Source organism: Microcebus murinus, chromosome 9, assembly GCF_040939455.1.
Source record: "Microcebus murinus isolate Inina chromosome 9, M.murinus_Inina_mat1.0, whole genome shotgun sequence".
NCBI lineage: Eukaryota > Metazoa > Chordata > Mammalia > Primates > Cheirogaleidae > Microcebus > Microcebus murinus.
In genome coordinates this window covers 67,952,557-67,980,066 of record NC_134112.1, presented here as the reverse complement: position 1 = coordinate 67,980,066, position 27,510 = coordinate 67,952,557, and the positions used below count along the sequence as shown (strand labels likewise).

Here is a 27,510-nt window from a genome sequence, read left to right as displayed (position 1 = left end):
GAATATACCTCTATCTTCCATAATAAGGAGGTTGATCATGTCTTTTTACACTATTGATGTATATCATTGTTTTATACATAAATTTAATATTTTTTTATGTTTTATAAACATATGCTAAAAATTAACACTTCTATTAAACACCATTAAAACCTAATTGTTTTTAGGATATCAATGACAAGGCCAAAGTAAAATAATATCAAAAATCACTGAAGAATATAAATAAATAAATAATGCTTTAGATAATTCAAAGAACCTCAATTTCTACTATTTAGTCTTTTTTTCTTCCACAGAAATGCTCAATAAAGACAGAATGAAATGTATAACACTTTTGTAATGTGCATCCAGAACCTATTGGTTAACTCAGTGCCACATCCCAGATTTTGATATGGATTTTAAAAGTTTACTTTTTGTCACCAATTAAAATATTTTAAACTCCCACTGAGAATAGAACATATTTTATTATTATAATATGTTGACTCTTTACATTGTCCGTGGGCATTTGTTTTCCTCTTAAAGAGTATAACTGTAAGCAAAGATAAGAAGATACTTTTCTCAACAAAAACACTTTTCCTAAATTGAATGGTTCTTTGACACAGGAAGCTTGGTATGACACACCAAATGTGAATGGGGGATGGTACAAAAGCTGGTCAGGTAGGGCAAAGAATGAGGACGAGAAATTTACTTATCAGGAGTTTAGAGCAGTCACTAGAAATTGCCTCTTCTTCCCAGACTGGTTTGTCCTGTTGAGTGAATAGTGTTTTATTCCAACATCCTCTTTCCCTAACAGACATTTAAAATAATAATGAGAGAATTTTTAAAAACAATATATTTACAGTAAATAAAAACCTGTAACATGAAGGGAATGGTGCTGATGTTTTCCTGGGCATAGGATATGCTCTTGAATGTGGTATCAAACCTACTTTCTTCAGTGAATCCATTTTACTAGCAACTGGGACAGTTATCTCCCTTAGATGGAAAATTTCATTACCATTCCTCTGCAACCTTAAAAGACAGAACACTTTTTCCAATATTACTAATCACAATGGAGGAAAGTTGTTAGAAACTTCCTTTTATGCTAGTTGCAAAAATACTCTTAGGAAAACTTAATATTGGTGTTTCTCAGGACATGCTGACCTATGTCCCAGATCTGGCTATCCAATTTCTATTCCTTGAGTTGCTTCTCAAGAAAGTGAAAAGTTAAAAAACAAATTAAAAATGTAGGGCTCTTCAATTTGCTTGACAAATGACAACTAGTCTTAACTAAGTTCCTTTTATTTATCATTATATTAATATTTTAAGTTAAATATTATACCAACCAGAATAGTTAAGAAACAGCAGGACATTCACATATACTTCTTAAAAATTGGAATCTTTTAAACAATCTCATTAATGACTTTGTAAATTGTAATACCTATATTTGGTAAGGGTACAGTGAAATAAACATAGACTCTTTGATTCAGGAATTTAACTTTTAGGAATTTAGTCTGATGAAATGTATAATTAAATGGACAAACGCATGTGTATAAATGTGTTTGTCACAGCATTATTTGTAGTACAGAAAAGCTGGAGACAATGTAAATATATAATAAGTGAGGATTGGCTAATGAAATGGTAGGCTATTCACACAATATATTACCATATAGTCATCAAGAAGTATGTCATTTGAAATTAGTATATACAAACAAAGAAAAAATGTTAACAGTTATTCTTTTTCAGTGGTGGGTTTCCAGGTGACTTATTTTCTTTACTCCTTTCTGTATTTTCCAAATTTCTTTCAGTGAATATCTTTCCCTTAAAAGAGGACTTAAATAATTTGCTAATAATATGGAGGAAAGACCTTTTAAAATGCCCATCAACACATGAGTAGATTAATAAAATGGGGTATATGTATGCTATTGAGTACTTTGCAGCCATAAAAAACAGTGGACTAATACCTTTTGTTAACAACCTGGATGAAACTAGAAACCATTCTTCCAATCAAAGTATTGCAAGAATGGAAAAACAAACACCGCATATACTCACTATTAAATTGGAACTAATTCATCAACACCCATGTGCACATATGGTAGTAAAATTCAACAAAAAGCAAGTAGATAGGAGCAGGGGGGAGGGGATGGGTAAATTTACACCTAATGAGTACAATGCATGCTACTTTGGTGATAGGCACATTTGTAACTTTGACTCAAACTGTACAAAAGCAAATAATGTAATTGAAATGTTTGTATCCCCATAGTATTCTGAAATTTAAAAAAAATAGCTACAGTTCAGCACAGGTGAAATTCAAAGCTCTCTTTACTGTCATTGTATCTCCAATTACTTGCATCTTTATTTGCCTTCCATATAATATTAAAATATGAAAAGAGCCAAAACAGGTATTTCAAGTTCTCATTTCTTCCCAAATGAAATTCCTCCCAATAAGACCACCATATTCTCAATTTATGCACTTCTGTGTAATTTCTCTTCATAATTATAATGAGTCCTTTTGAAATTTATATGTTCCTGCTTGTTTTGTTTTTTCACTGTGCTGATAGAGACACATTTTATGCCTTCAAATTCCACTAATTTTCTCCCCTTACCTCCCTCCCTCTCCTCCTGTGTCCTGGAGTATGTATAATTCTTTGCTCTTCAATTACTTCATTATTCAGCAGGTAGCATATAAAGCAGTTACATAATGCAAGTTTTATGCCTATTTATAAAATAATTGATCAAAAGAGTTCTCATTGCAACAATTTCCATACAATGTCATATAACCAACTGCAATGTGAAGGAAAGCCACAATCCACCATAACTAAGGGCTCTCAGCCTGTTGAATCTGACACTCCAGCAGCCTCAGTACCACTCCAGGAGGTAATGCAGAGCCTACATCTCTCTGGAGAGTAGTGTTCCAGCTTTCTGAGACAGAAGTTAACAATCACATTTCCCAAGAGAAGGAAAAGGAGTGGAGGAGGGCGAACAGGTTACCAAATCCATTTAAGCAAACTTGGCATAAAACTAACACACCAAATTAAAGGGTGAGAGGTCACCTGAGCAGGCTTTAATGGCACTCAGAGTTCTGACGCGCATTGCATTAGGACAGTCTGCCTATAACACCGTGGTAACTACAAAAGTTTTTGAGGGCATCTGTTGTGGGTTTTCCATCTTTCGTCTCTGTCCTCCTGCATCTCCTATTGACTTTCTTGGCCCTTCTCCTTTCCCCATTTTTCTAAGTCCTTTGTTTAGCAGTAGCAGCAGCAGTACAGGTAGGTATTAAACCTTGTTGGCCCAAGAATTAAATAACCATTTGGTAGCCAGACCACTCTTTGCACCAATGAAAGCCTGTGTGCTTGGTTCCCTCGAAGTGTAAAATTTCTGTGCTGTCAAGTCTACCTCAAGGCGCAGGTAGCTAAAGGGAACCTACATGTGACAAGATGCAGCGGACGCTCGTGTAGAAGGCCCTGGCTGCATCGCACAAGATTATAAAAGGTAGGGCGCAGAATTGCTAGAAGACTTGAGAAAGCTGGGTGGTAAATAAAGCCCAAACTAAGCAAACTCACACGCGCAAGCGCGTCGCTCACAGCGGCGCTCCGAGGCCGCACCATAGCGCATGCGCATAAAATAGGGGCGGGCGGGGAGAGGAGAGGAGCACTCGGGCCTAGCGCTCCCAACGCCTCAGTCCCCTCGGCCCGCAAGCCCCGCCTCCTCCAGCTGCTCTCCTTACCAAACAACCGGGTGCGCCGCCGGTGCTCTTCGTCCATTGGCTCTTGGCCTTTTCCGTTTCCGCCCAGCCCTCCAAAGTTCACCAATCAGCTTGTGCATTTGGGTGAGGGGGCCACCTCCGAGGCTGTCTGTCCCGCTCCTCTGCCTCCTCCGGCTGCTGCCTCCGCTGCTGCCTCCTCCTTCCCCACCTCCTCAGTCAGGGGAGCGTCTGCGGGGGCCTGAGGGGCGGCGGCGGCGGCGGCGGCTGCGATATGGAGCCGGGGGCCGGCGGCCGAAGCGCCGCTCGTGGACAGGGGGCCGGGCATCCGAGCACTCCGCCGCCTCGGGAGCAGGAACGGAAGCTGGAGCAGGAGAAGCTCTCCGGAGTGGTGAAGAGCGTCCACCGGCGGCTCCGCAAGAAGTACCGAGAAGGTAAACAGCGAGCTCAGGCAGGGGGAGGGGCGGCCTCATCGCCCCCAACCCCTTGTCACCTCTTCCCTCCCCCAAAGAGGCCACCATTAAAACCTAAAGGATCTGCACGTCACCCCCAGCAATTGCTGCTCTCCCAGGCCGGGTCTCAGTCCCTGGTCAGCGTCAGGCGAGCTCCTTCCGCCCCCTTTTCTTCTAGGGCCCTTCAGTAGAGTTCCGGGCCTGTGGGGGAACTGAGTCCCCAACCCCTCTAAGCCCCTGTCCCCTGCCGGGGTGCTGAGATTGTTGTCACCACACAAACATACTCGCTCACGGCGGGAGGGCGGAGAGGGGGGGTCACTCGTTGCCAGAGAGGGGAAGGTAAAACACGGAGACAGTTAAAATCCATTTGTAAAAGACGGAAGAAGCCTGAGTTGCATCTCACTCATTTGAGCTTGACCAGCCTGTTGTTCCATTTGCTTCCGTGTCAGTCCCCCTTCCTAGTACTACATTCCTACGGCCATGCCGAAGCTTCCTCGCATTGGCTTCCAGGGCTGCAAAGTCAGCAGGCCTTTTAAGCTGACTGGACTTCACCTTGTTAAAAGGGGGATGGACTACACCCAGGGCCTCCACCCCCCATTCTTTAAATACTTGATCTTAGTGTTTATTTAGGCGGATGAGGAAGAGATCAGGGGCAAAATTTTCAAAATACTGTTTAGTTTTGAAGCCTCCTAAAGACACAGATGCCCATGAAGCCGGCCATCGGTGGGAACCCTCTCCGTGGAAAACCATAGGCAAGGGAAGAATTGCCTCAGTAGCTTTTGCTTGTGCCTGAGGAGTGTGACAGTTGTAGTCTACAGTTACCTTTGGTATTTTTAAATATAAGCTTTTGTACAGAGCTGTTTTATAAGATTTTGACAGCGAAAATTCTCAAGTGTTTTCATATAGTCAGGAGAGATTTCTCCTAAGTATCAAAATGGGGGATAACTTTCAGCTGGCTTTCCTTTTAGCTTAATTGCAAGCTGAAAAGTAAGCAGCCTTTTAGTGTTAGTCTTATACTTAATAATTCAGGATTAGAAGCAAAATTATGACAGTGAAGGAACAGACACATGTAAGATCATGTTGCTTTTGATTTATACCTCTTTTCAATTACTCTAAAAAGTTAAAACTAAATGTCATTTGTTTTGAGTGTAGTTGATGTGTTTCATTTTTCAAACTTTAAAGGTTTCTTTTTTTGGTAACTCAGGCTTAGCTTTTTAATAGAGGCTACTTAAATAGTCATCCCCAAAGATGACTTGTAGTTATTGTTTAGTAGGTAGCAATAGAAAGAGACTTACCAGACATAGATAAGATGCTGAAATTTGTTTTTTAAAAGAATACTTTAAACCTCAACCCACAATTTGTCAATAAAATGAGTAGTTACCATAGCAACAGTTGCATCATTCCTGATATTCAAAGAATGCACTTACATAATGGCATTCACTGTAGATTTTATGTTGTTTGGAGAAATGAGGACATACTTTACTGCAATTTATTGTGCTATTTTGTACAAATTGAACTAAATGCATCTTTTAAAAGAAAAAAATGACTAACAAATAATTCAGTTTCTATTTTTACCTTTTAATAATTTCATTCTTTATTCATAAATGAATAGGTTCCACTTAAATTAGCGCACTGCTAATGTGTCATCATCTCTTGAAGTGCTGTTTATCCTTGCTTAGTTCCCACATGTTTAAACATGTCTTTAAGCCCAAATATTAACCAGAAACACTTGTTTCTAATGAGAATTGTAGTTGGAAGTTGCTAGGAATAGATTCGTGAAGTTCGTAAGTGAATGATCTAGTATGCTTCTGGTTAGGTATGGTCCTGGCAGTCTAAAACATTTGAATGAGACTGTTCTTTAGGCATTTTAATACCCTAAATTCCACCAATGATCTAGACTTCTCTAGGCTTTGCTCCAATGATATACAAAGCCCTGTCATTGAACTAGCAAAATAAATGATCCTAATGAGCATGCTCTTTCTACCTTTATTTCTGTTATATAGGCCAAATATTAATTGTAAAAAATCCATCTGTGAATAAGTCTGTGCACATAATAATCCCAAAGAAATAATTTTTAGTGTTTTATTTTGGAGACTTAGTATTGTAATACTGATAGTTTCCAGTCTGTAAACATATTTTATAAGTTCATTTGCAAATCAGCTGTCATAATAGAAATGGTGTTTAGGTGGTAGATCACCCTACAAAGGCCCATTTAATCAGTAACATACCTAAACTATAGTACTGATAACTATGGAAACTACTCCTTGTATAACAGTTTTCCTACCAGAAAATGCCGTGAAAATTCCAGCTTAGAATCTTGGAATATTAGACTAGAGGGAATCATTTAGCAAAGATTCCCAAGCATGGCTGATCAGCAGACTCATCTGGTTGCTTTTTGGAAAATTCTTGCATTCCATCTCAGATCTACAGTTTTAGATCCCTGTCATTAAGACATGGAAATTTGTCAGATTTTGGAGTGGTGATCTAATCTCCTTCATTTTATATGTGAGGGGTCCCCCCCCAAATTAAAGTAAGTTGCTTGAAGTTTGAGCAGTTCATTATTAACACTATATATATTTGATGGGAGTAATAGATTCCCCCCATTCCAAACCTAATATTGGTGACTCCAAATATTAGAATAGAAGGGAAAATGAGAAGCAGGAAGTGGCCCAAGGACTTGCATTAGGGAAAAGGATAGAAATTGATAGGAATGAGTGATCCATTGGATGGAAATGATTAGCTAAGTTGGGGCTATGTGAGGTGTGGTTTTGGGGGAAGAGATGGCAGAGAAGGAAATAATGGTGATATAGCCCCTCTTATATTATCCTGTATAGAGCTGGAACTCATTCTAAGTGAAGTATCACAGGAATGGAAAAACAAGTACCACATGCACTCACCATCAAATTGTTTTTAACTGATCAACACTTAAGGGCACATATAGTAATAACATTAATCAGGTGTCGGGCAGATGGGAGGTGGGGAGGAAGGGCTGGGTATATTCACACCTAATGGGTGCAATGTACACCATCTAGGGGATGGATACACTTTAAGCTCTGACTCAGGTGGGGCAAAGGCAATGTATGTAACCTAAACATTTGTACCCCCATAATATGCTGGAATTTAAAAAAATAAAAAAATAATAATAAAGGAAGCAAAATAGTCATTGATAATAAAGACCAGGCTGAGAACTAGATAATGAGTACAGGGTTGGAGAATAGAATTTTCCCTTCTCTTATCTTTGGTAGTGGAATTGGAAACAGGGATAATAATGAAAATGAGATTTTTCTGCAGTGGTAGGGAAAAATTTCTCTTCACTGTTCCCTAATCCATTTGTCCAACTGATTCTTGTTGATGGTGATGAGCAGGCTTGGACATGGGTGGTGGTTAGGCTTGCAAAGACTAGCAGATAAGTTTAATGCACTGTTTTTGATAACCACTTTTTGCCTCTCCATTTTACTGACTGTCCTGTTTTACCACTTAAGAGGTTTTGTGCCAATTTATATAAGGGTAAAGTGAGAATTGGAGATACAGGTCAGTGTTCCAGACAGTACTGGTATCTGAAGTAGTTACTGAAAGGAAATGATAGGGAGGTGCCTAGTATTGGTGATGAGTAAGGGGTATTTCTGGCATCAGCCATTTATAGTTAAGAGATAGTCTTTTAAATTGAAGTTGTATAAATGGAAATAGCACATATAGGTGTTCCTGTTTTTGCTATACAGAATTTTAAAAATTTGACCTCCATATAAACCAAAAATGTTTTAAATATATCATAAGACTTGTAGACAGCTTTTTAATAAGAAACAGCTAGTTTTGCTTTTCAAACAAGGACTTCATTGTTTAATCAGATGCGCCTGATAAATACATATCAAATTGAGACTTGAAATAGAGCCATGTGTATTTTCCATTCTCTTTGTGTGCTTTTTTCCCATAATTTTATTCACATGAACCCATTCCTATAATGATTACTTTTATGCTTGGCATTTCTTTTTCCAAACTTATTCATGTAAAATTCCAACAAAATGTAAAAGGCTGCAGCTGTCAGGAGTAAAAGTACAATCTTCTTTCCATTTAGTATTGATTTTTTAACCTATCTTATTTTTACTTTAGGAAATTGATCAATTTATTCAGTCCCTGAATTTACTTATTCTATATGCCAAAACAGATTAGAACAGTTTATCACAGAAACCCATGCAATTTATAAATCAATCACAGAAAAATAAAAATACATACTAAACTGCTAACTGTATTCTCAAAGTCATGGAATTATCGGTGATCTTTATTATAATTTCCGACATTAAAAAATCAATATTAGTAGCAATGATAATATTTATTTTTTAGCCAAATTTAGCAATGGGTTGAATACCAACTTTAGTGACACTAATGTTAATAAGTTCTGATAATCCACTACCATCGTGCCAGCCAGTAATATTTAAAAAGTAGTTAAAATAAATAAGACAGATTACTGATTCTGAAAATGAAGAGGAGAACACAGGATAGGTTGGTTCTGTAGACTATGTCCAGAAAACAAATGGTGTTACAAAGGTTAACAGTTGTGAGTAGCCATTAGCATCCAGTTTGGAAATGTGTGTTTGAGTAGGGGTGGGAGCAAGAACAGCGTGCACAGGCAGGTTGGCTTGTTGTAGCGATGGTGGTAATGCTTTGGTTTGGAATATATCCTTTGGAAGATTAGGATTGGAAGTGCTCTATGTGGAGGTTGAAGCTTTGAGGGCAGGTGAACTACCAGTGCAATTATGGTAATGCATAACTGATGACAGATCCTTGGAAGACACCAGTAGGTAGGGGTTCAAGGAGAAAGTGGAGCCATTACAGAGCATAAGGAATTCTCCCAGGGACTGAGCTTCTGTGCTGGGTGCTAACACAGTAGTGGAACTGCACCTGCTGCCATTTGTGCTTCATTTATAGTAGAGCAAAGGTATTCATAATGACAACCTAAAATCCTCAACAAAAGATAAAGTTATATTTATTGTAACATTTAAGAGAGGATTGATTTACTTTGATTTTGAAGGATTCCACCTGTTGGCTTAGGTGCAGTGTTTTTGTTTTAATATGTATATCATGTTTGCAGCTTTAAAGCATCCAAGGCAGTGGTTCTTAAACTTTAGTGTGCTCCAGAATCTTTTGATGAACTTTTAAAAATGCTGATTCTTAGGCCACTAGCAAGCAGTTCAGTGGTTCTGAGATGAAGGCCCAGGAATCTGCATATTTAATCATGTATGTGATTCTAATGCAGGTGATTTGGGGACCACTTTTTGAAAAAAACACTGAACTCAGGTCTTTTCTGTTGCAGAGAAAAGCAGGGTACCTTGATGCTAAAGAATGTGCTTGTGTTGGGAGCTCTAAGTGTTTTTCATACTCATTCCTTACTCGTATGTACCTATGAAATGCTTTATTTCTATAAAAATAAAGTACAGTATACAGAAGTGAAGCATGAGTTGAGATAACTAAATAAGTTAATGGTTTTTCAATAGTAAGTATTCTTTCTATATCATTGTGTAAAGTTACTTGTTTTAAGGTACAATACGAGTATAAGAAGTTTGTATTTAAATTTCTCCATTGATATTTTTGATTCATATTATTTTTATGTTAGGTTTATATTTGTTGCCATTTCTATAAAGGAAATAGTGTATCTAAGATTACTATCTAAATAATTCAACTTTGTTACATAGTCCCTGCTATAATCACTTCTTGCACTAATTTTCTTAATTTTGAAAAATCCAGTGCTTGGAAACACCTCTTTTGTCAGAGACCTAAAGATTATTTACCATGTATAATTAAAATAAATTAGGGTCATGCATCTCTATCTACAAGAGCGATCTACGTTGCTTAAGATTTAGTAATTGACAGTTGAGAATTTCCTATTTTATGATCAAATAGTACTTTTGGAGCTCCTGTTTTTATTAGTCCTTGCTAATTACCAAAGCAGCAGCATTCTTACCTTCTTTGAGTAACATAAGTAACAATAGAGGTGTTAGCTGTAGCTATTTTGTCTTTCTGTCTTCAAGGAACATTAAGAATCGGATGGCTCCTGGACACCATTCCACACTCACCCCACCAATTCAAGTAAACATTTTATAAATTGTTCATCTTTATATTAGAAGTAGTGCTATACAGAAAGTTCACTAGTATAATGATTTGGATCATTTAAAATTTAGATTATGAAGTATTATGGCTTAGAGTCAGAGATCTTTAGACCTCTTTTGAAATGACCCTTTAGGCCAGTTTATTAGAATGTAAACTCCTGAAACAAAGATCTGTGTTTTATTAATCGTCACAATCCCCTCCCACAAACACAATTGTATAAAAAAACTAGCACAGAATCCTGCATAAATACTTCTGCATAAGTGCCACTTATACTTTCGTAGCACAAGTGTGCTGACCTTTATAGTATTTATCACTTACTAGTTCACTTACAGTCTTTCCTACTAAACTTAGTTCCTTAGGTAAAACTCTGCCTTTTATCTCTGTATCCTTTGTACCTACCACCATACCTTGTAGATTTAAGGCACATACAGAAAAGAAGATAATATAAATAATTTCAGATAGTTGAGTTTAACCTTTTTATATTCTTTTTGTTTTTAACTATTAGATACAAATCTTTTCTAATAAATTTATGCTGTCTTAAATTGAGTATATTAGATTAATTTTACCCTTTTTAAAATGATCCAAGTTATTGTGAACATCATTCTGTTTTTCTATAAGTAAAACTAGAAACAGTAGAGAATATAAATGTTGTATGGTACCTGTTCTTAACTAATATTTGATAAATGTTTATTGAATGAACTTGCCTTCTTTTATTGTATACAATGAATTATCTATTACTCTCCCCCTTACCTATGCATAGGTTCCTACATATTAGCCCAAGATTTTTTTTATAAAAAGTTTTGTCTACAGAAAAGTAAGAACTAATAAGAAAATTAAAATGAACTAAAAATGAAAACTAATATTTTAAAGAATGTAATGTGTGTATCTGTGTGTGTTGGTAGTAAAAGATGGTAATAGCTCTATGTATTTGTGTATATTTACTTATATACTCTAACTTCAAAGATAAAAATTTTGCAATCCCAATATCAGTCTCTTAAATTTAGGAGGTGAGGTTTGTGCTGGTTGCAAAAATCTAACATCTGAGAACCACTGATCTAAACTATACTGATTTATTGTGCCTTAAGGGCAGATAATAATAAAGCCCATTGCTGAGGTTATTTTATAATACATGGCTAATCCCCATACCTTCAGGAGGCCCATATGAGTCTTCCCTATTCCCATTTATATAGAAATTTCTCTACTTATGAAGTTGTAAGTTACAAACTTATAAAGTTCCAGAATACTTTTCATAAGTCCTTTTATTTGAAAATTCAAAGTTATACTAATCAAGTAATCTACTATACACACATTTATAAAGTTAACTTTCACAACAGATTAACAGATGTTGACAATTGGTTCTGACTTTTTTAGATTCTTTTCATCTTTATTATAGGATGTATTCAAAGACGTTTGCATTTTGGATTAAGTATTTTTTATCATAAATATATTTATAATAAGAGGCTGCTCCAACAGAAGATACACCATGAGCCAGATTATTTTTAGATACTAAGTTTAATCCATGCATTTTGTTTTTTGGTTAAATTGGACTCTTCAGGTTGTCAGAAGCCTTACTACTCCCTGTATTATTTCACCAGGTATTGGAGTTCACAACCTCACCATAGACCACTGGTATTGAGCCGTAGCTGCACAGTGGATTCCTTTGGGGAGTGTTAGAATAAATGACCATTTGCCACTCCTGGCCAATTAAATGAAACTTCCGGGTGATTCCAATGTGCAGCCAGATTTGGCAGCCAGAGTTGGGAACCACTGCCAGAAATCTAACAAATAATGCAGTTGCAGAGACTAAATAACTGCATTTGACCAACAAAAGGCTATTTGTTTGTGGTTAGTGGAGCTGATGTAGTGCAAACTTTTTATCATATCCATAAAAATGCATGAATTAACAACTCATGAAGAGAGGCAAGTTAGTGGTTAAGAGCATGACTTTGACATTTGACTGCCAGGTTTGTGGCGTAACCTTGAAAAAGTTACTTAATCTGTCTCCTTCAACTTCCTTATCTACACAGTAAAAGATGTGCCTCAGTGGGTATTAAACTTAAATGAGTTAATATTTGTAAAGTACCTAAAACAATATTTGGCACATGGGAAGCATTAATTTTGTTAAATATATAAATTAAAAAATAGTAAGAGTTGTAGTTATACCTGTACTGCCTTGATGCATTTAAGGACTATAACATTGGATGGCTCCTAGAACCCATACTGTTTTATAGTCTTCTCTTTCTTCTCCAGTATTAGAATAACTGTTCCTTTGGGGGGGGGGGTTCTGCTTATGTTTCTGATTTTTTAATATGAAAAGTCCAGCCTTTTTAGCACATTAGAATATTGGAGTTTTCCCTCCTCATTAGAGAAATGACTATTCATAACATGTTGGGTGTAAGATGCAAGTTTTCAAATTTTTTGTTTTCAAAAGGTTACCTGTTTTGGTTCTCAGGAACTGCTTCATCACCAAACACCTTGGATGTCATTTACCCCACTTTTATGTGTGTCACTATCAGGTGCTCAAGAATGCTAAGAAGAGTAGTCTGTGGTTTAACTATGTGAGCCAATCTGATCCTGAACATTTTGTTTTAACATTGTAGAAAGGCAGCTTAACGTGTTTCTACTTAGTCAGGAATTCTCTACTTATTTCAAGTTAGAGGAAATGACTTTTAAATGTTCTTTAAACTTGAATTTGAAAATCTGGTCATTTATAGATAATGCATCACGCCCATATTTGGCAATATGCCTAACTCAAAATCAAATAAATTGTTCTTAATTTCTAAAAGTTCAAGACTTGTTTGTAGTGCTCAAATCTTTTTAAAGACACTTTGATGGCCCTCAAATTTAATGAAATATAATTTTTATCTTGTAAAACATACTATGCTCATGGCATGTCATTTTTAAAAATTAAATTTATTGAGGTATTATTCATGTGTAATACAATTGCATCCATTTAAAGTATATAATTCCATGAATTTTGACAGATGTATGTATCTATAATTATCATAATAAGGTATAGAATATTTCTATCACCCCCAAAATTTTCTTATACTCCTTTGCAGTCAGTCTCTCTCTCTACTTTCAGTTCCACTGATCTTTTGTCACTGTAGATTTATCTCCATTTTTTAGAGTTTTATATACATAGAACAATATGATATATTTTCTTTTACATTATACAGCAGAACTAAAATAGTGCTTTGTTAATCTTTGATATCAATTCACAGGCTAAACTGTCAAATTATGGACAAAATGGCTGAACCAGCTGCTAGATTGTCTCAGAAAGAAGGAAAAGTTTTAGATGAAAAAGAAAAAAGAAAAAACAATCATAGATCCAGTGTAATTCCAAGGGGAAAGTGCCAGAACTTACAAGAGATTTTATGGGAAGAATTTGAGGAGTGGTTAAGAGCATGACAAGAAGGAGCAAGGTATCAGTAGAGGTCATCCTGTGAGAGGGTTGGAGTCCAGTGAAAAGGGTAGATGGAGTGGTTTGTTTCTCAGTCCCTCACATCTCTGGAAGTCAGCAGGCTCCCAAGCTGGAGAGAGAGCCTTTCTGCCCTCATGAGTCCAAAAGCTACTGCCACCAGTGAACTGGGAGCTCCTTGAAGATAAAGCACCAGGCTATCAGGCTGTCCCCTCACCACAGACCCAAGCTGAGACAGCAGGCACCATATAACTTCTCTACTCACTGTGCACCTTTCTCCTCCCTACTGGGCTTCAGCCCCTCAGTTTTTGCCTTGCTCATTCCCACAGAAACATTTCCCAACTCTGGTCCAGACTGCAGGAGCCACAGGGTACCAGTGGGTCCTGAGTGATCTGCATGACCCCAGAGCCTGGACATTCCAGGCAGGCTGCCTTCTGGAGAGAGGGATAGAGATGAACAGAGTGCTAGCTTTCTTCTATTCAGACTCTTTTTCTCCCATGCCTCTTCCCTGCGACACTAGATAGATGATTGAACTGGGGCTCTCAGAAGCTGCTGCTTCCCCTCTGCTGGGGTTTCCACAGAGAGTGAGGCTCAAACCTTTCTTCTTAAAGACCTGTAGAGGACTAAGGGGTGTCCGGACTGTGAGCTCCCTGCTCGCCAGCCCTCCCTGGTGCTGCTTGCCCATCTTCTCCACCAGAGCATGGTATACCCCAGAGCAGAGGGACATCAAACCTGCTTGAGCACCTCATAGGCAACTTGGGACCAGCATGCTTCTCCCTGCCACAGTCAAGGATTGATCTTCGGGGACCCAGGAACAGGCTTACAGGCCAGTTAGCATACCCTCAGGACTCGAAGGTATTGCTTGGGGGCACAGAAGGGAGATTTGTGAAATAATCCCAGGAGGCAAGGCAGCCTGTTTGGGCAGAACTCAAAAGAGAGCACAGTATGGGTCCTAACCACAGTCCACTCAGGGAACACTCCTCTCCCCACAAGAAAACCATGCTGTCAGCCCAAGTCGGGATCCTGGATGTGGAAGGCTCTCAGCCTGCAGCAGTGCTATTGCTGGGGAACTCAGCTGGTTTGAGATCTTGCCTGCCAGCAGACACCAGAAGGAGACACCAGAGGATGGGAGAAGAGTGAAACCTGCCCCAGACAGCCAGATTATGGATCTCAGACGTCCCCTACCTTCACAAGCAGACCTTCTGGCTAGGTGGGGCCATCTTAGCCCCTCCCTGATGGCTTTCCTCAGAAGGCTGGATGCAGACCTTTGACCATTGCTGAAACAGCTACCGTACCAGCTTTTGTGGAGCCTCAGGGCAGGGTCACCCAACCCAGACTCACCCAGCCTCACTTCTCAACCCCACTCTGCTGTGGTGGACTCACCTGGAAGTTCCAGGGCTCCACCCACCAAAAACAACACTGCAGCTTGTTTCTTCTGGCAAGCGCCACTTACTGACAGGGAAGTCAATTTGCACAACCCTTTACTGACTCAATCATTCAAGATATGGTTGATTCTTACCCAGAAGTATCACCTGCTCTCAGAGATTAAACTGGGCATGCCAATATAATTCTCACTGTTATTAATAACACCACAGGGCTATGGAAAGAGAAAGGGTCTCAAAGATCTCCATCCTCCCTGATCAAAGAGAGACAGGGAATCTGCCCACACACATAGTTCACCATGCCTATAGCCTACAGACAGCAACTGAGAAAACAACCACACTAATGGTATCTATGACCCTGTCAAAGCACCCACAAGAAAATCCAAAGATTCTTACTCAACATGTGCTATAGACATTCTCTTATGATTGAGGGGGGAGGAGGAAAAAAAGAAAAGCCCCTAAACAAAGAAGATTCAAGAATTAGAAGTGACTGCTGCCCCAGGTGAGAAAGAATTAGCAAAAGAAATCTGGGAGTATGAAAAATCAGTGAATTTACACCCCCAAAAGGAGACACCAGTTCTATAGCAATGTATCCCAACCAAAATGAAAATATTGAATGGCAGATAAAGAATTCCAAGTATGGATTATAAGGAGGCTCAGTGAAATCCAAGAGAAAATAGAAAACCAACTGAAAGGAACCAAGAAAACAACCCAGGAAATGAATGAAAAATTCACAAAAGAGATCAACATATTAACAAAAAAAACCAAATGGAACTTCTGGAAATGAAAAATTCATTAAGGAAGTATAAAACACAGTGGAAAGGTTTAAGAATAAACTACCGCAGGGAGAAAAAATCTCAGAGCTTGAAGACAACTCTTTCAAATAAACTCAGTCAAAAACGAAGAACAGAGAATTAAGAGGAATGAACAAAGCCTACAAGAAAAATGGGATTATGTAAGGTGGCCAAATATAAGAATCATAGGCATCCCAGATGGTGAAGAAGAAAAGTCACAAGAGCTGGAAAACCTATTTAAGGGAATAATTGAGGAATACTTCCCTGGTCTTGCTAGAGATTTAGAAATCCAGGTACAAGACGCTCATCAAAACACATGGGAGATTCATTGCAAAAAGGCAATCTCCAAGATTCACAGTCATCAGAACTCCTGGGAGCCATGAATTGAAAACATCAAGTAACCTACAAAGGAAAACCCATCAGGCTAACCACAGACTTCTCAACTGAGATCTTATAAGCCAGAAGGGATTGACGCTTCACCTTCAGTCTTCTTAAACAGAACAACTGCCAGCCTAGAATTCTGTATCCTACAAAACTATGTTTCATATATGAAGGAGAAATAAAGACTTTTCCAGACAAGCAAACATTGAGGAAATTTGTCAAGACCAGACCTACTCAACAGGAAATACTCAGAACTGCCTTATACATGGATTAGCACAGTAGACACCCACCAGTGTAAAACTACCCACAAGTTGAAGCCAAGAGCTCTTAAAAAACAATAACACAGGAGGTAAAACAAAGCAATAAGGTACTACCCAACAGAATGAACAGAACAGCAGCTAAAGTCAATTCTGTCAATCAAGGTGAATAGTCTGAATGCTCTACTCAAGAGACACAGGCTGGCTGAATGGATGGAAAAAAACCCAAGTATCTCCTGTTTCCAGGAACACATCTAACCCACAAGGACTCATAAAAACTCAAAGTGAAGGGATGGAAAAAAAATCTTTCATGCGATTGGAAACCTAAGTAAATAAAGCAGGTGTAACCATTCTCATATCATTGATTTGACTTCAAATCAATAGTAGTAAAGAAAAAGTCATTATATATAATGGTAAAGGGAGCAATGCTGCAGTGAGCATAAGATTCAACAAGAAGACATAAACAATCGTAAATATTTAATGCACCTAACACAGGAGCACCCATATTCATAAAGCAAACTCTGCTACATCTAAACAAAGAGATAAACAGCAGTATCTTAATTGCCAGAGACTTTAGCACCCTGTTGACACAACTGGACAGATCAAGGAGAAAATAAACAAGAATCTAGAACAAATTGGTCTAACAGACATTTATAGAACATTTTACCCCCAAAACTATCGAATATACATTCTTCTAATCAGCACATGGAACATTCTCCAAGATTGATCATATCTTAAGCCATAGAAGGTGTCTCAACAAAATCAAAATAGAACTTATACCATGTACCTTTTCAGACCACAGTGGAGTAACCAGAAATCAACTCCAGGACAAACATTCAATTCTACACAAAGCCATGAAAATTAAACAACCTGCTGCTGACTGATAATTGGGTCAATAATGAAATTAAGATGGAAATCAAAAGATTCCTCAAACTGAACAACTAAGGGGACACTACCAAAATCTGTGGAATTCAGGAAAAGCAGTCCTAAAGTGAAAATTCATAGCCTTAAATGTCTACATCAAAAAGATCACAAATAATGACATATCTCCAGGAACTAGAAAAGGAAGAGCAAACCAAACCCAAAGCCAGTAGAAGAAAAGAGATAACTAGGGTCAGAGGAGAACCAAATGAGATAGAAAACAAAAAATATACAAAGGATCAATGAAACAAAAAGTTGTTTCTTTGAAAAGATAAAATTGATAGACCTCTTACAAGATTAACCAGGAATAGAAGAGAAAGAACCCAAATAGGCTCAAACAGAAATAAAAAGATATTACAACTGATAACACATTTTAAATAATTTATCCTCTCATCCATTGATAGACATTTTGTTCCATTACCTATTGTGGGTAATGCTGCAATGAGCATAGGATTGCAGATATCTCTTTGATATACTGTTCATTTCCTTTAGATGTATACCCAGAAGTGGGATTGCTGAATCATAATGGTAGTTCTGTTAATGGTGTAACTTTTTGAAGAATCTCATTCTCATTTCCATAATGGCTTTACTAATTTACATACCCAGCAACAGTATACAGGTTTCCCTTTTCTTATCCTCTCCAGCACTTGTTATCTCTAATCTTTTTTATAATAGCCATCCTAACAGGTGTGAGGTGATATCTCACTGCATTTCCCTGATGATTAGTGATGTTGAATACCTTTTTATATAACTGTTGGTCACTTGTATGTCATTGTTGGAAAAACATCTATTCATGTCATTGCCTATTTTTTAATCAGATTATTTGTTTTCTTGCTATTGAGTTGTATCAGTTCCTTTTTAAATATTAACCTCTTATTATATGGTGTATAAATATAATTAAATTGGCATCAGATTTATATTTAATCTCTTCTGTGCTTTGTATCTTTTAAAAAAGAAAATTAGAATAAAGTTATGAGAAAAATATAAGTGCTTCTAAACATCAGATGATCCTGGCATGTAAAAATGCATGAACCTTAGTGCCACCTATTTATTTTTTTCACATACAAGTTATTCTTTTTTAAAAAAATGTTTTTTATATATTTTTTTAATTTTCTTTTTTTTACCTTTGTCTCTCTGTATACAAGTTATTCTTTATCTGTTTATTGTTGTTACTAATAATTTCTCCTTGAGCTTACAGATTTCCCAAAAAGATCTGTGTACTGTTATCAAAGAAATTAATGGTGTGACTGGACTTTCAGCTGTAAGATTTTCTTTTGGAAATAAGGAAAAGTGAAAAAAAATTTAATAAGTTTTAAAAGTGAATTTCTAAAAAAATGACTTTGAATCTATTACTTTTCTAAACCTTGTAACTGTTTTAACTGAGTATGGTTGCACGTTCCTGTAGCCCTAGCTACTTCGGAGGCTGAGGTGGGAGTATCGCTTACACTCAGAAGTTCTAGGTTACAGTGGTCAATGATGAGGCCTCTGCTCTCCAGCTTGGGTGACACAGCAAGACACTATCTCTTAAAAAAAAAAAAAAAGAACAACAACAACAACAAAAAAAAACCTTGTTAACTCTTGTTTTGAGAAGAGTAACAATTTTGAAGTATTCAAAATCTGATTTTGAGTCACTACTACCCATTGACAGCTATCAACTGTAGTTGATAGCTTTACTTTAGCAACGAATTTGATTTGTTTACAATGTTGATGTTTTCTGTATTTTTTTAGTGTGGTTACAATTATCCCCTATTAGCTGGGCACCATGATTAACTTCTGTAATTCATATAAGTTATAAATCAAAAGTAGTCTTTTTCAATTTATACTTTCTAATGGGAAGATCACACCTGGTTACAATATGTATAAATAAGTGACAAAGTACCATAATGATGGCAGATTCATATATGGGAGAGTTTTAAGATGATCAGTGAGAGATAGATAAACTCTCTTGAAGAAAATATGAATTCATTTATGTTTTGAAGGGAAGAAATTTTGCTATACTTTATAGCAAGAGAGAAGTTAATTCATAAAGAAAGAGTAGTATCAACTCTGAAGAGATAGTTTGAGTTCCATTGGTTTACTTGAGTTTGGAACTGTTACAATCCTATTCTTGAGAATATTAAGTAACAGCAAAAATGGATGACTCATTAACTCATTTCGTTATACTTATTTTTACAAAGATAGTTGCAATCAAAGTAATATGTTTATCACAAAATTATTAACAATGGAACTGTCTTTTTAAATTAATGAATAAACCTAATGTCATTGTCTTATAAGCAGCAGCTCTTGTTTATTACTTACTTATGACATGTTTGTGAAGATGAGTTTAGTCAATACAGTAATCATGGTATTGATATGAGACCAAATTCAGAATAATTTGGTTGATTTCCATACTGAACCTTAAGTTGGCAACAATCGTGTTTAAAATTATGAATTAGTTTTTCTAAATGAGTGTTTTAAAAATTTTGAATATAAAGGGAATACAATAAGTAGAAATCATGTTAATATGAGCTTTTGTAAGACACTGACTTTATATTTTATAATAGGCAAAGCTTTAAATTGATTTTATAACTGTGTATTGGAACAAATGATTACTAATTCTCAGTTCTTTCAGGTTGACCATAAAATGTTTATAAACTTTCAAATTAGGCTACAGGACATTTATTTTTTAATTGTGCTTTATAAAAATATTTGAATTCTCTGTAGTTGGGCAAAGTGAAATGTGTGTACTTATTGGTTATTTTCTTCCCCATTTTTTTCTTCCCCCTTGCATGCATGTGCTTCCCTTTCTTCCTCTCCTTGAAGACACATTCATTTTTTCTAGGATGCTTGTAAGAATTGGGTAGGAAAATGGTTTATTAATCACAGTGATTTTGAGTCATTCACAGATGCCATTATGTGAAAATAAATCAAAAGGCTAATTATTCATAGTTCTTATTGAACTTTTATACTTAAACATTACTTATATTGTATAAACTAGACCTTTGATACAGACCTCAGAAAGTTCTAGTTATTGATTTGTCTTTTTTTTTTTATTTCAAAATATTACAGGGGTACATACGGTTTTGGTTACATAGATTGCTTTTGTTATGCTCATGTCAAGGTTTTGCAAGTGGGTGCATCATCCAGGTCGTGTTCATTGTACTTATTAGATAGATTTCGCCCACTGATTTGTCTTTTGATAAAGTATTGTCCTTTTAAATAAGACAATGTTTTAAATGTTGGTTGACCTAGTTACTAAGTGATAACAAAGAATCTTTAGAATCATGTTTTAATGTATTTTTTTTATATGTGGTTTGATCAAGTCAGTAAAGGAGTTTTGAATGTTTACTGAGCACTAGTCAACATTTTTTGGCTTTTAGAACCCAAAATCATAGATTATTTTGAGAAGCTAGCTTTGCTTAAAGTTTAAATGATGTTATTTTGAATATTATAAAAACAAATAATGGGCTATTATGAAAATAATTTTTCTCATCTTTGTTTAATACTTTTATTTTTTAAAACACCTTAAGTTTTTAAGGATATTCCAAAAACTGGAATTTTTTCATAACTAAAGGCTAGCTATGGTTTTTGTTCAATTTTATAAACACCAGCCATTTAACATAAAGTATAGTCAGTAGTCAGAGTTTGATACATTTTTATTGAATAAATACATGCATTTTTATAAGTATTGGGTTCAGGATGCCTTACATAGAACATAGGGAACATAACAGTCACATATCCCTATTATGGCATCTACCACATTTTATTTACGTATCTTCTCCCTTTTCTTTGGTGCCAGTGACTGCTTATTAACTTTTGTTATTCTTTGGAGTGTTTAATGTAGAATATTTTTTCAGCAAATCTGTTGAAAGAATGAAAAGTTTATATGATTGCATTGTTTACTCTGTTAATATTAAGTGTGCTAAACTTTACCACTCACACATCAATTTTCAGTGTCAACACACTTTGAGAGAGTCTTTAGACTCTTTAATGATAATGAAAACATTAAGTTGAAGTTGTCTGCAATTAGTTTGAGTTAAATGGGCTTACAGACAAATTTGAATGCTTCCTCCAAACTTCAGTGGAGCACTTCATTAGAAAGTATTTAAAGAGAAAGAAGAGGGCTTCTAAAAAGCTGTAGGGCAGTAGGTTTTTGTATGTTTACAGTTACTTGCATCTTATAGCTAGTAATTATAGAGTAAATTGAGTTTCAAGGTATACAGTGACAGTAAAGACTCTAAGAATTTATAATAGATGCTTTTGGTGCGCCACATAACATACCTTTTGTCCACAGCTGTAGACAGACACTGAGCTCAGTCACCAGTCCTAACTTTAAATGTGTGCTGTTTTCTTTTCTATGTTCTGCCTTTCTTCCCCACTGCTGGAGCCCAGTGGGATTATCCCATTATTCAAGTGCCTAAGTGCAGACTAGAAGTGTGAATTGTAACATTTCTCAATTAACAGGGGATAGGAACTTGTAGATAAAAGCTCCAGGCTCCTATCCTTTAGATGCACAATTCTGGAAGCATTCTGTATGCTTTCCCAGTTTCCCACAGCAGCAACCTCAGTAATGCATCTTTGTATTAGCTTTTTCTCTTTTCTTGTCTTTCTCCTCAGTTCTTCTGTTTCCTAGGATTCTCTCCCAAATAAACTACTTGTACCCCAGGTCTTTGTCTTAAGTTGAACCTTCTGTAGAATATAAACTAAGAAGTCTTACAGAAAAGAAATCTGTTTGTATTAAACATAGCTTTTCCCAGATTCATCATAGAACTTTTGTTTGAATGACTCCTATTAATAACATCCAATACATTTATGTATTTATTTATAATACGTACATTATATAGAAGAGTGAAACTCATAAGTTAAAACAAAGGGCCTTCTAGAGTTGAAGATATCAATCTCAACAAAAGATAAAGCACCTTTAAAGTTATACTATACCTTAATGAACCATTTAGTATCAAATCTGATGGGTAAAGTCAGAAATAATGTTATGAACCATCATAAGTTTATTAAAGTATCATTAATCAAAATATTGTTTCAAAAACTTTCTGTAGTTCTTTTTAGAGACCAGGTAAATAATTAGATCTGAAAGATGTTGCTAAAATGAGGCATTTTTGTTTAATAATTCAGAAAATATTAAATATTAAAATATTTAATAATTCAGAAAAATTTTGTTTGCTTGATGGTTTTTAGTGAACAGTTATTGCCAATCTGATATATAACAAATTGAGAGCCCTGTCATCACACAAACATTAGTGATTAATGGAAATATTGTTATATAAGGACATAACTACCTCAAAATTAAACTTTTCATTTGTTTCAGGTTTGAAATCAGTATATAGTTTTAAACTGAGACTGATATATGGTCATCTTAACTGAACAATGTATATAATACTTGTGAGGGTGTTTGTATACTTATTCCTCTTTCTTGGTCAAATTAGAGGGCTAATAGTTTGGTTTTCAACTCAGTACTTACTACACTGTGACTGTGACCTTAAAATAACCAATAAATGGGATTTTGAATAGATATGTTGGTGGTTACATTTGAAAAAGAATTTTAGTTTAATTATTACTCTCAAATTTGGCTGCTCTATTTATATTTTTAAGTTTATGCTGTCATCAAATGATTGCCTACATTTCAATATGGGGCAAAAGAACCTAATTCTTATGTCTAAGGACATTGAATGAAACACTCTGATAATTTTTATTTACTTTTTTACCATTACAGTTGTGTTTCTTTTCTTTATTTGTCCGTAGCGTTGTCCTGCCTTCCTTTATTAGTCATCACAGTGATGTTTCAGATTTCACATTAAATGTTAAGACTTATTTAATTTTTTTAAAAAGATAGTAGCTAGCCAGATAATGTAAGCTTATGATTTTTATTCAGAACATTTTATAAAAGCTTAAAACTTTGGAGAGGCTTCCAAATTAATTTCTTTTAAGGGAACATTTTTGCCCTAGGATTGCAATTTTTTTAAAGTACAGTATGCCTAGAGCAAGTCCAAGTATGTAAATAAAAATATTTACTTTCTTGCTAATTTATATTACCATCTCACCTACCAACCCCTTTTTACTATAGGGACTGATACGATAAATGTGTAGAGATGCAAGAAAATAACAGGCAAGAAGCAGGCTTAAGTATTTTCACTCTGCTCCTGCAAGGTTATATTGCCTAATGGTAGCAGGAAAATTAATGCTTGAATGCCCAGGCATAATTGTCCCCTACCAGTATGTCTTTGGTTTATGAGCTAGTAACTTGTATATACAGTATCTGCTTGTATTTTATCAATTTTTTTCAGCTTCACACATCCATCTTTTTAAAATGGTAAAATTTATTTGATTATTAAATGATCACAATTAAAATGCATCCCTTTATATAAAGGAGCTTTTGAATATATTTAAAACTTCATGAAGTTTTACTTCATGATTTTGCTTATACTCATCTTTAAATAATTTTAGGTTATGCTAAAACTTTCAAGAGCCTGACACATTTTAAAGTAAAGTTAACTTAATTCATTTATTTACTTGTTTTTAGTGGGAGATTTTGATAAGATCTGGCGAGAACACTGCGAGGATGAGGAAACGCTTTGTGAATATGCTGTGGCAATGAAAAATTTGGCAGATAATCATTGGGCAAAAACTTGTGAGGGCGAAGGTCGTATTGAATGGTGTTGTAGGTGAGTGTTTTTATGAACTAATATTTTTGGCTTTTAATATATTGTTGAAACTCTTAAATCTAAGTAATGCTGTATATAAGTCATTGCACCAACATAAAAAAGTAGAAATATTATAAAACAGATGATGTCTTTCAAACAGCTTTTCTCCCTCTTGCATCACTTTCCCCAGGTTTATTTCATTCATCTTTTTTAATCAAAATGTTTTTCTTTGATACAACTTTTAATTTTGTTTTAACTTTTTAAAAACATGGCTTTAAATATATTTAATACATTTAAACACTAACACATTTAAAAGATTTAACACTTGACTGATCATTAATAAGTTATAGTATAGAAATTTCTTTAGATAATTATCTATATTTGGATTCAAGTAAAAGTGAGTATTTTTCTATTAATATTTTAAAACATCTTTAAAGTTTTAAAATCCTGAATTTTTGATGGGTAATTTAAGGTATTCCAGTATTTATATTGACTTTAGATAATATTCCATTATTGATTTGGGATAATGTTTATTTTCTCATAGTATAGATTCTAATATTAAAAACATCTGAAAATGAAATACTGCTGATAGCAGTTGTCTCAAGGTGGTGCTATAAATTATGAGAAAAGATATGTATATTGACTGAATTTAAACATGAATTCCCCCAAACAAAGCATTATCTTTCTACATGAACAATAAGTTTGACTTCTAGTTTATATTTTCTTTCAATTACTTTTTATTCAGAATTTTTGTTTTAATCTCATTTTTAAAGTATGTAGTAATACATGTTTCATTCATTCAAAAAATAATCCAGAGAAAATATTTATTTAGCATAATTCTTTTATTTATTCATTTAATAAATAACATTTAGTAATAATCTACTTTGTAACAGTTACATTATAGGCACTAGGAATCAAAATTAACCAAACTCACAAAATCCTTGCTCTTGTGGAACTTACATGAGGATGAAAGGCAAGAAATAATACATTAATTAAATATATACTAGTTCAGATAATGGTAAGTGATGTTAAGAGAAAAATAAAGTAGAGAAAAATAAGACAATTTTAAGTAAGGTAGGGAGAGAAGGTCTTACTGTAGTGATATGTACAAAAGACATGAAGGAAGTGAGAGGGCAAGCCAGCCATAACCAGTGTACAGAGGTTGAGGCAGAAGCATGCTGGCATATTATAGCAAGGAAACTAGTGTGGCTGAAGCATAATGAGAAGGGGAGTGTGGTAGAAAATAAGACAATAAGCAGCTAGCTAGATTTTGTACGATCTTGTGGACCATTGTAAAGACATTGGCTTTTATTCTGAGTGAGATGGGAAGTCATTGGATATTTTGACAAAAGGAGTGACAAGATTTTATTAACTTTATACAATGTGTCAAGAATTCATAAGAATTAGTAATAATTGCTATGTTAGCCAGGCTTTGTGGCTCATGCCTGTAGTCCCAGCTACTCAGGCAGCTGAGATAAGAGGATCGCTTGAGCTCAGGAGTTCGAGACCAGTTGGACAATAAGTAAGACCCTGTCTCTAAAAAAAAAAAAAAAAAAAGAGGAGGAGGAATTAATTGCTGTGTTAAGAATAAACTATAGGAAGCAAGGATGTGAGTAAGGGAACCCGGTTAGGAGACTACTATAATAATCATAGCATAAAATTATAGTTACACAGTTTTCTTGGTGAGTGAGTTGGTACACAGGGCAGTGTACTAGGATTAATACTTAAGTATAATGACTCAAGAAAGGAGCCAGGGAGATGGCAGTGTATTGTGGTAATTTGATGATATGTAAGAAGGGAGTTGAAAATATGTAGTGGGCAAGAGTAGTGAGGAGGCAGTAACATCAGTGGATTTTGGAATCAAAGAATTGTAGAGTTGAGAACTAAAGGAAGGTGCCAGAACAATAGGAAGTGGAATTAAATGTTTGGTTTTAGTTGTTTGTTTCTAGAGGAAAATGGTTATAGATCTGTTTTTCAGAATATATACTTTCTCAAGCTAAGAAACACAAAATGAGGTGTACTACTGAACCAAATATGTCCCTCGTAACAGAAAATAATAATGTAATTCATTCAGGAAATCAGCACTATCGCTGTGTAAGATCATCATTCTTGGCTTTTTGCAGTACTGCTTTTAAATTAATATTCCAATACAGCAGGCAAGGCCTAAAAGTTTATTTCTTAAATGTACTTTGATATGTGGTATTCTCATAAGAGCTTTTGCTTGTTTCTTCTACTTGAACAATCAATCTGCCATGTACTTCACTATTCTTTTTCCTTTGTGTTTTATCAATAGTTATTTGTGTTTTATCTAAGAGATTTTAAGTCAGACTGCTGGAAAAATTAATAAGAATTTAAGTCAAACTGCTAAAGAACCGTGGCAGGATATGGTAAAAAAAAAAAAAAAAAAAATCTTTTTTTTTAACTATTGGAAGTAATCCTAAGAGAAGTTGTATAATATCTTTACTTAGAATTAGGTTGGAGAAAAAGGCTTTGAAACAATATTAAATTTTGAAACTTAAGTCATATATAATTCTAATTTGGGTTATATATAATTCCTTTCTCATTTGATAATTCTAAAAAAGTAATGTCACTTTGAAAGCTAAGTGGGTTTAAAAAGGGTGGGACAAAAGTTTGTTTCCAGTTAGTTATACTTAAAACTTTATGTGAATGTAGTATGTTAGTAAGGTAAAACTTGCTGACATTACCCTTCTAAGATTGTATTGACGATTTATTTAGCTGGAAGAATTCAATGTAGATTTTCCTTAAACAGAATAGTAAAATTTTATATGTAATGTGTGAAGTATTAAAAATCAGGAAAAAAAATAACGTTATAACAGTATAGCTATACTTTCAGTAAAGGAATTTGCCTTTTCTCACTCTTTACACACAGAGAAATAGATAATAAATACATATCCAGAACTTTCTGAAAGTAAATTGCAGATAACATGACATTTCATCCCTAAATCTATCAGCACACATCTCCTAAGAATAAGGAAATTCTTCTACATAACCATAACACCATCATCACATTAAGATAATTTCCTAATTTTCTAAAATACCTATTTTGCAAATTCAGATTTTCCTGTCTCCAAAATATATTTTGTAATTTATAATTTTTTTCTAAATCCAGTCATGACTCATACATTGTGTTTGTTGATTACATCTCTCTAGGTTCTTGTTTTTGTTTTTTATAACATTGAGTTTTTGAACAAATGTCAGTTGATTTGTAGAATATCCCACATTCTGTATTTTGTGATTGTTGATTCAAATGTTCCATATATCTTTACTGATTTTTCTTTGTTGGCTTTTTATTCTATCAGTTACCAAAAGAAATGTTTTTAAGATATCACTTTTCTCAATTTTTCTATAATAATTATTTGGCTCTTTAGAGATTTAACTTTTCTGTTGAGGTTCTCTATTTTCATCTATTTGATTTGTCTTTTCCTCTATTTTCAAAAAACAAATTTATAATAGTTACTTTAAAGTCCTTGT

General features: G+C 35.2%; 1 protein-coding gene across 1 annotated transcript in view; it reads left to right on the top strand.

Annotated features, from left to right (window-relative positions):
* Positions 1-3,798: 3,798 nt before the first annotated feature.
* Positions 3,799-27,510, top strand: part of SAMTOR (S-adenosylmethionine sensor upstream of mTORC1) — an 83,770-nt gene continuing 60,058 nt past the window's right edge. Inside the window, exons 1-2 of the mRNA XM_012736157.3 lie at positions 3,799-4,107; positions 23,898-24,039. Of these exons, the coding sequence (XP_012591611.1) occupies positions 3,948-4,107; positions 23,898-24,039 (302 nt within the window). The 5' untranslated portion in view covers positions 3,799-3,947. The remainder of the gene's footprint in view (positions 4,108-23,897; positions 24,040-27,510) is intronic.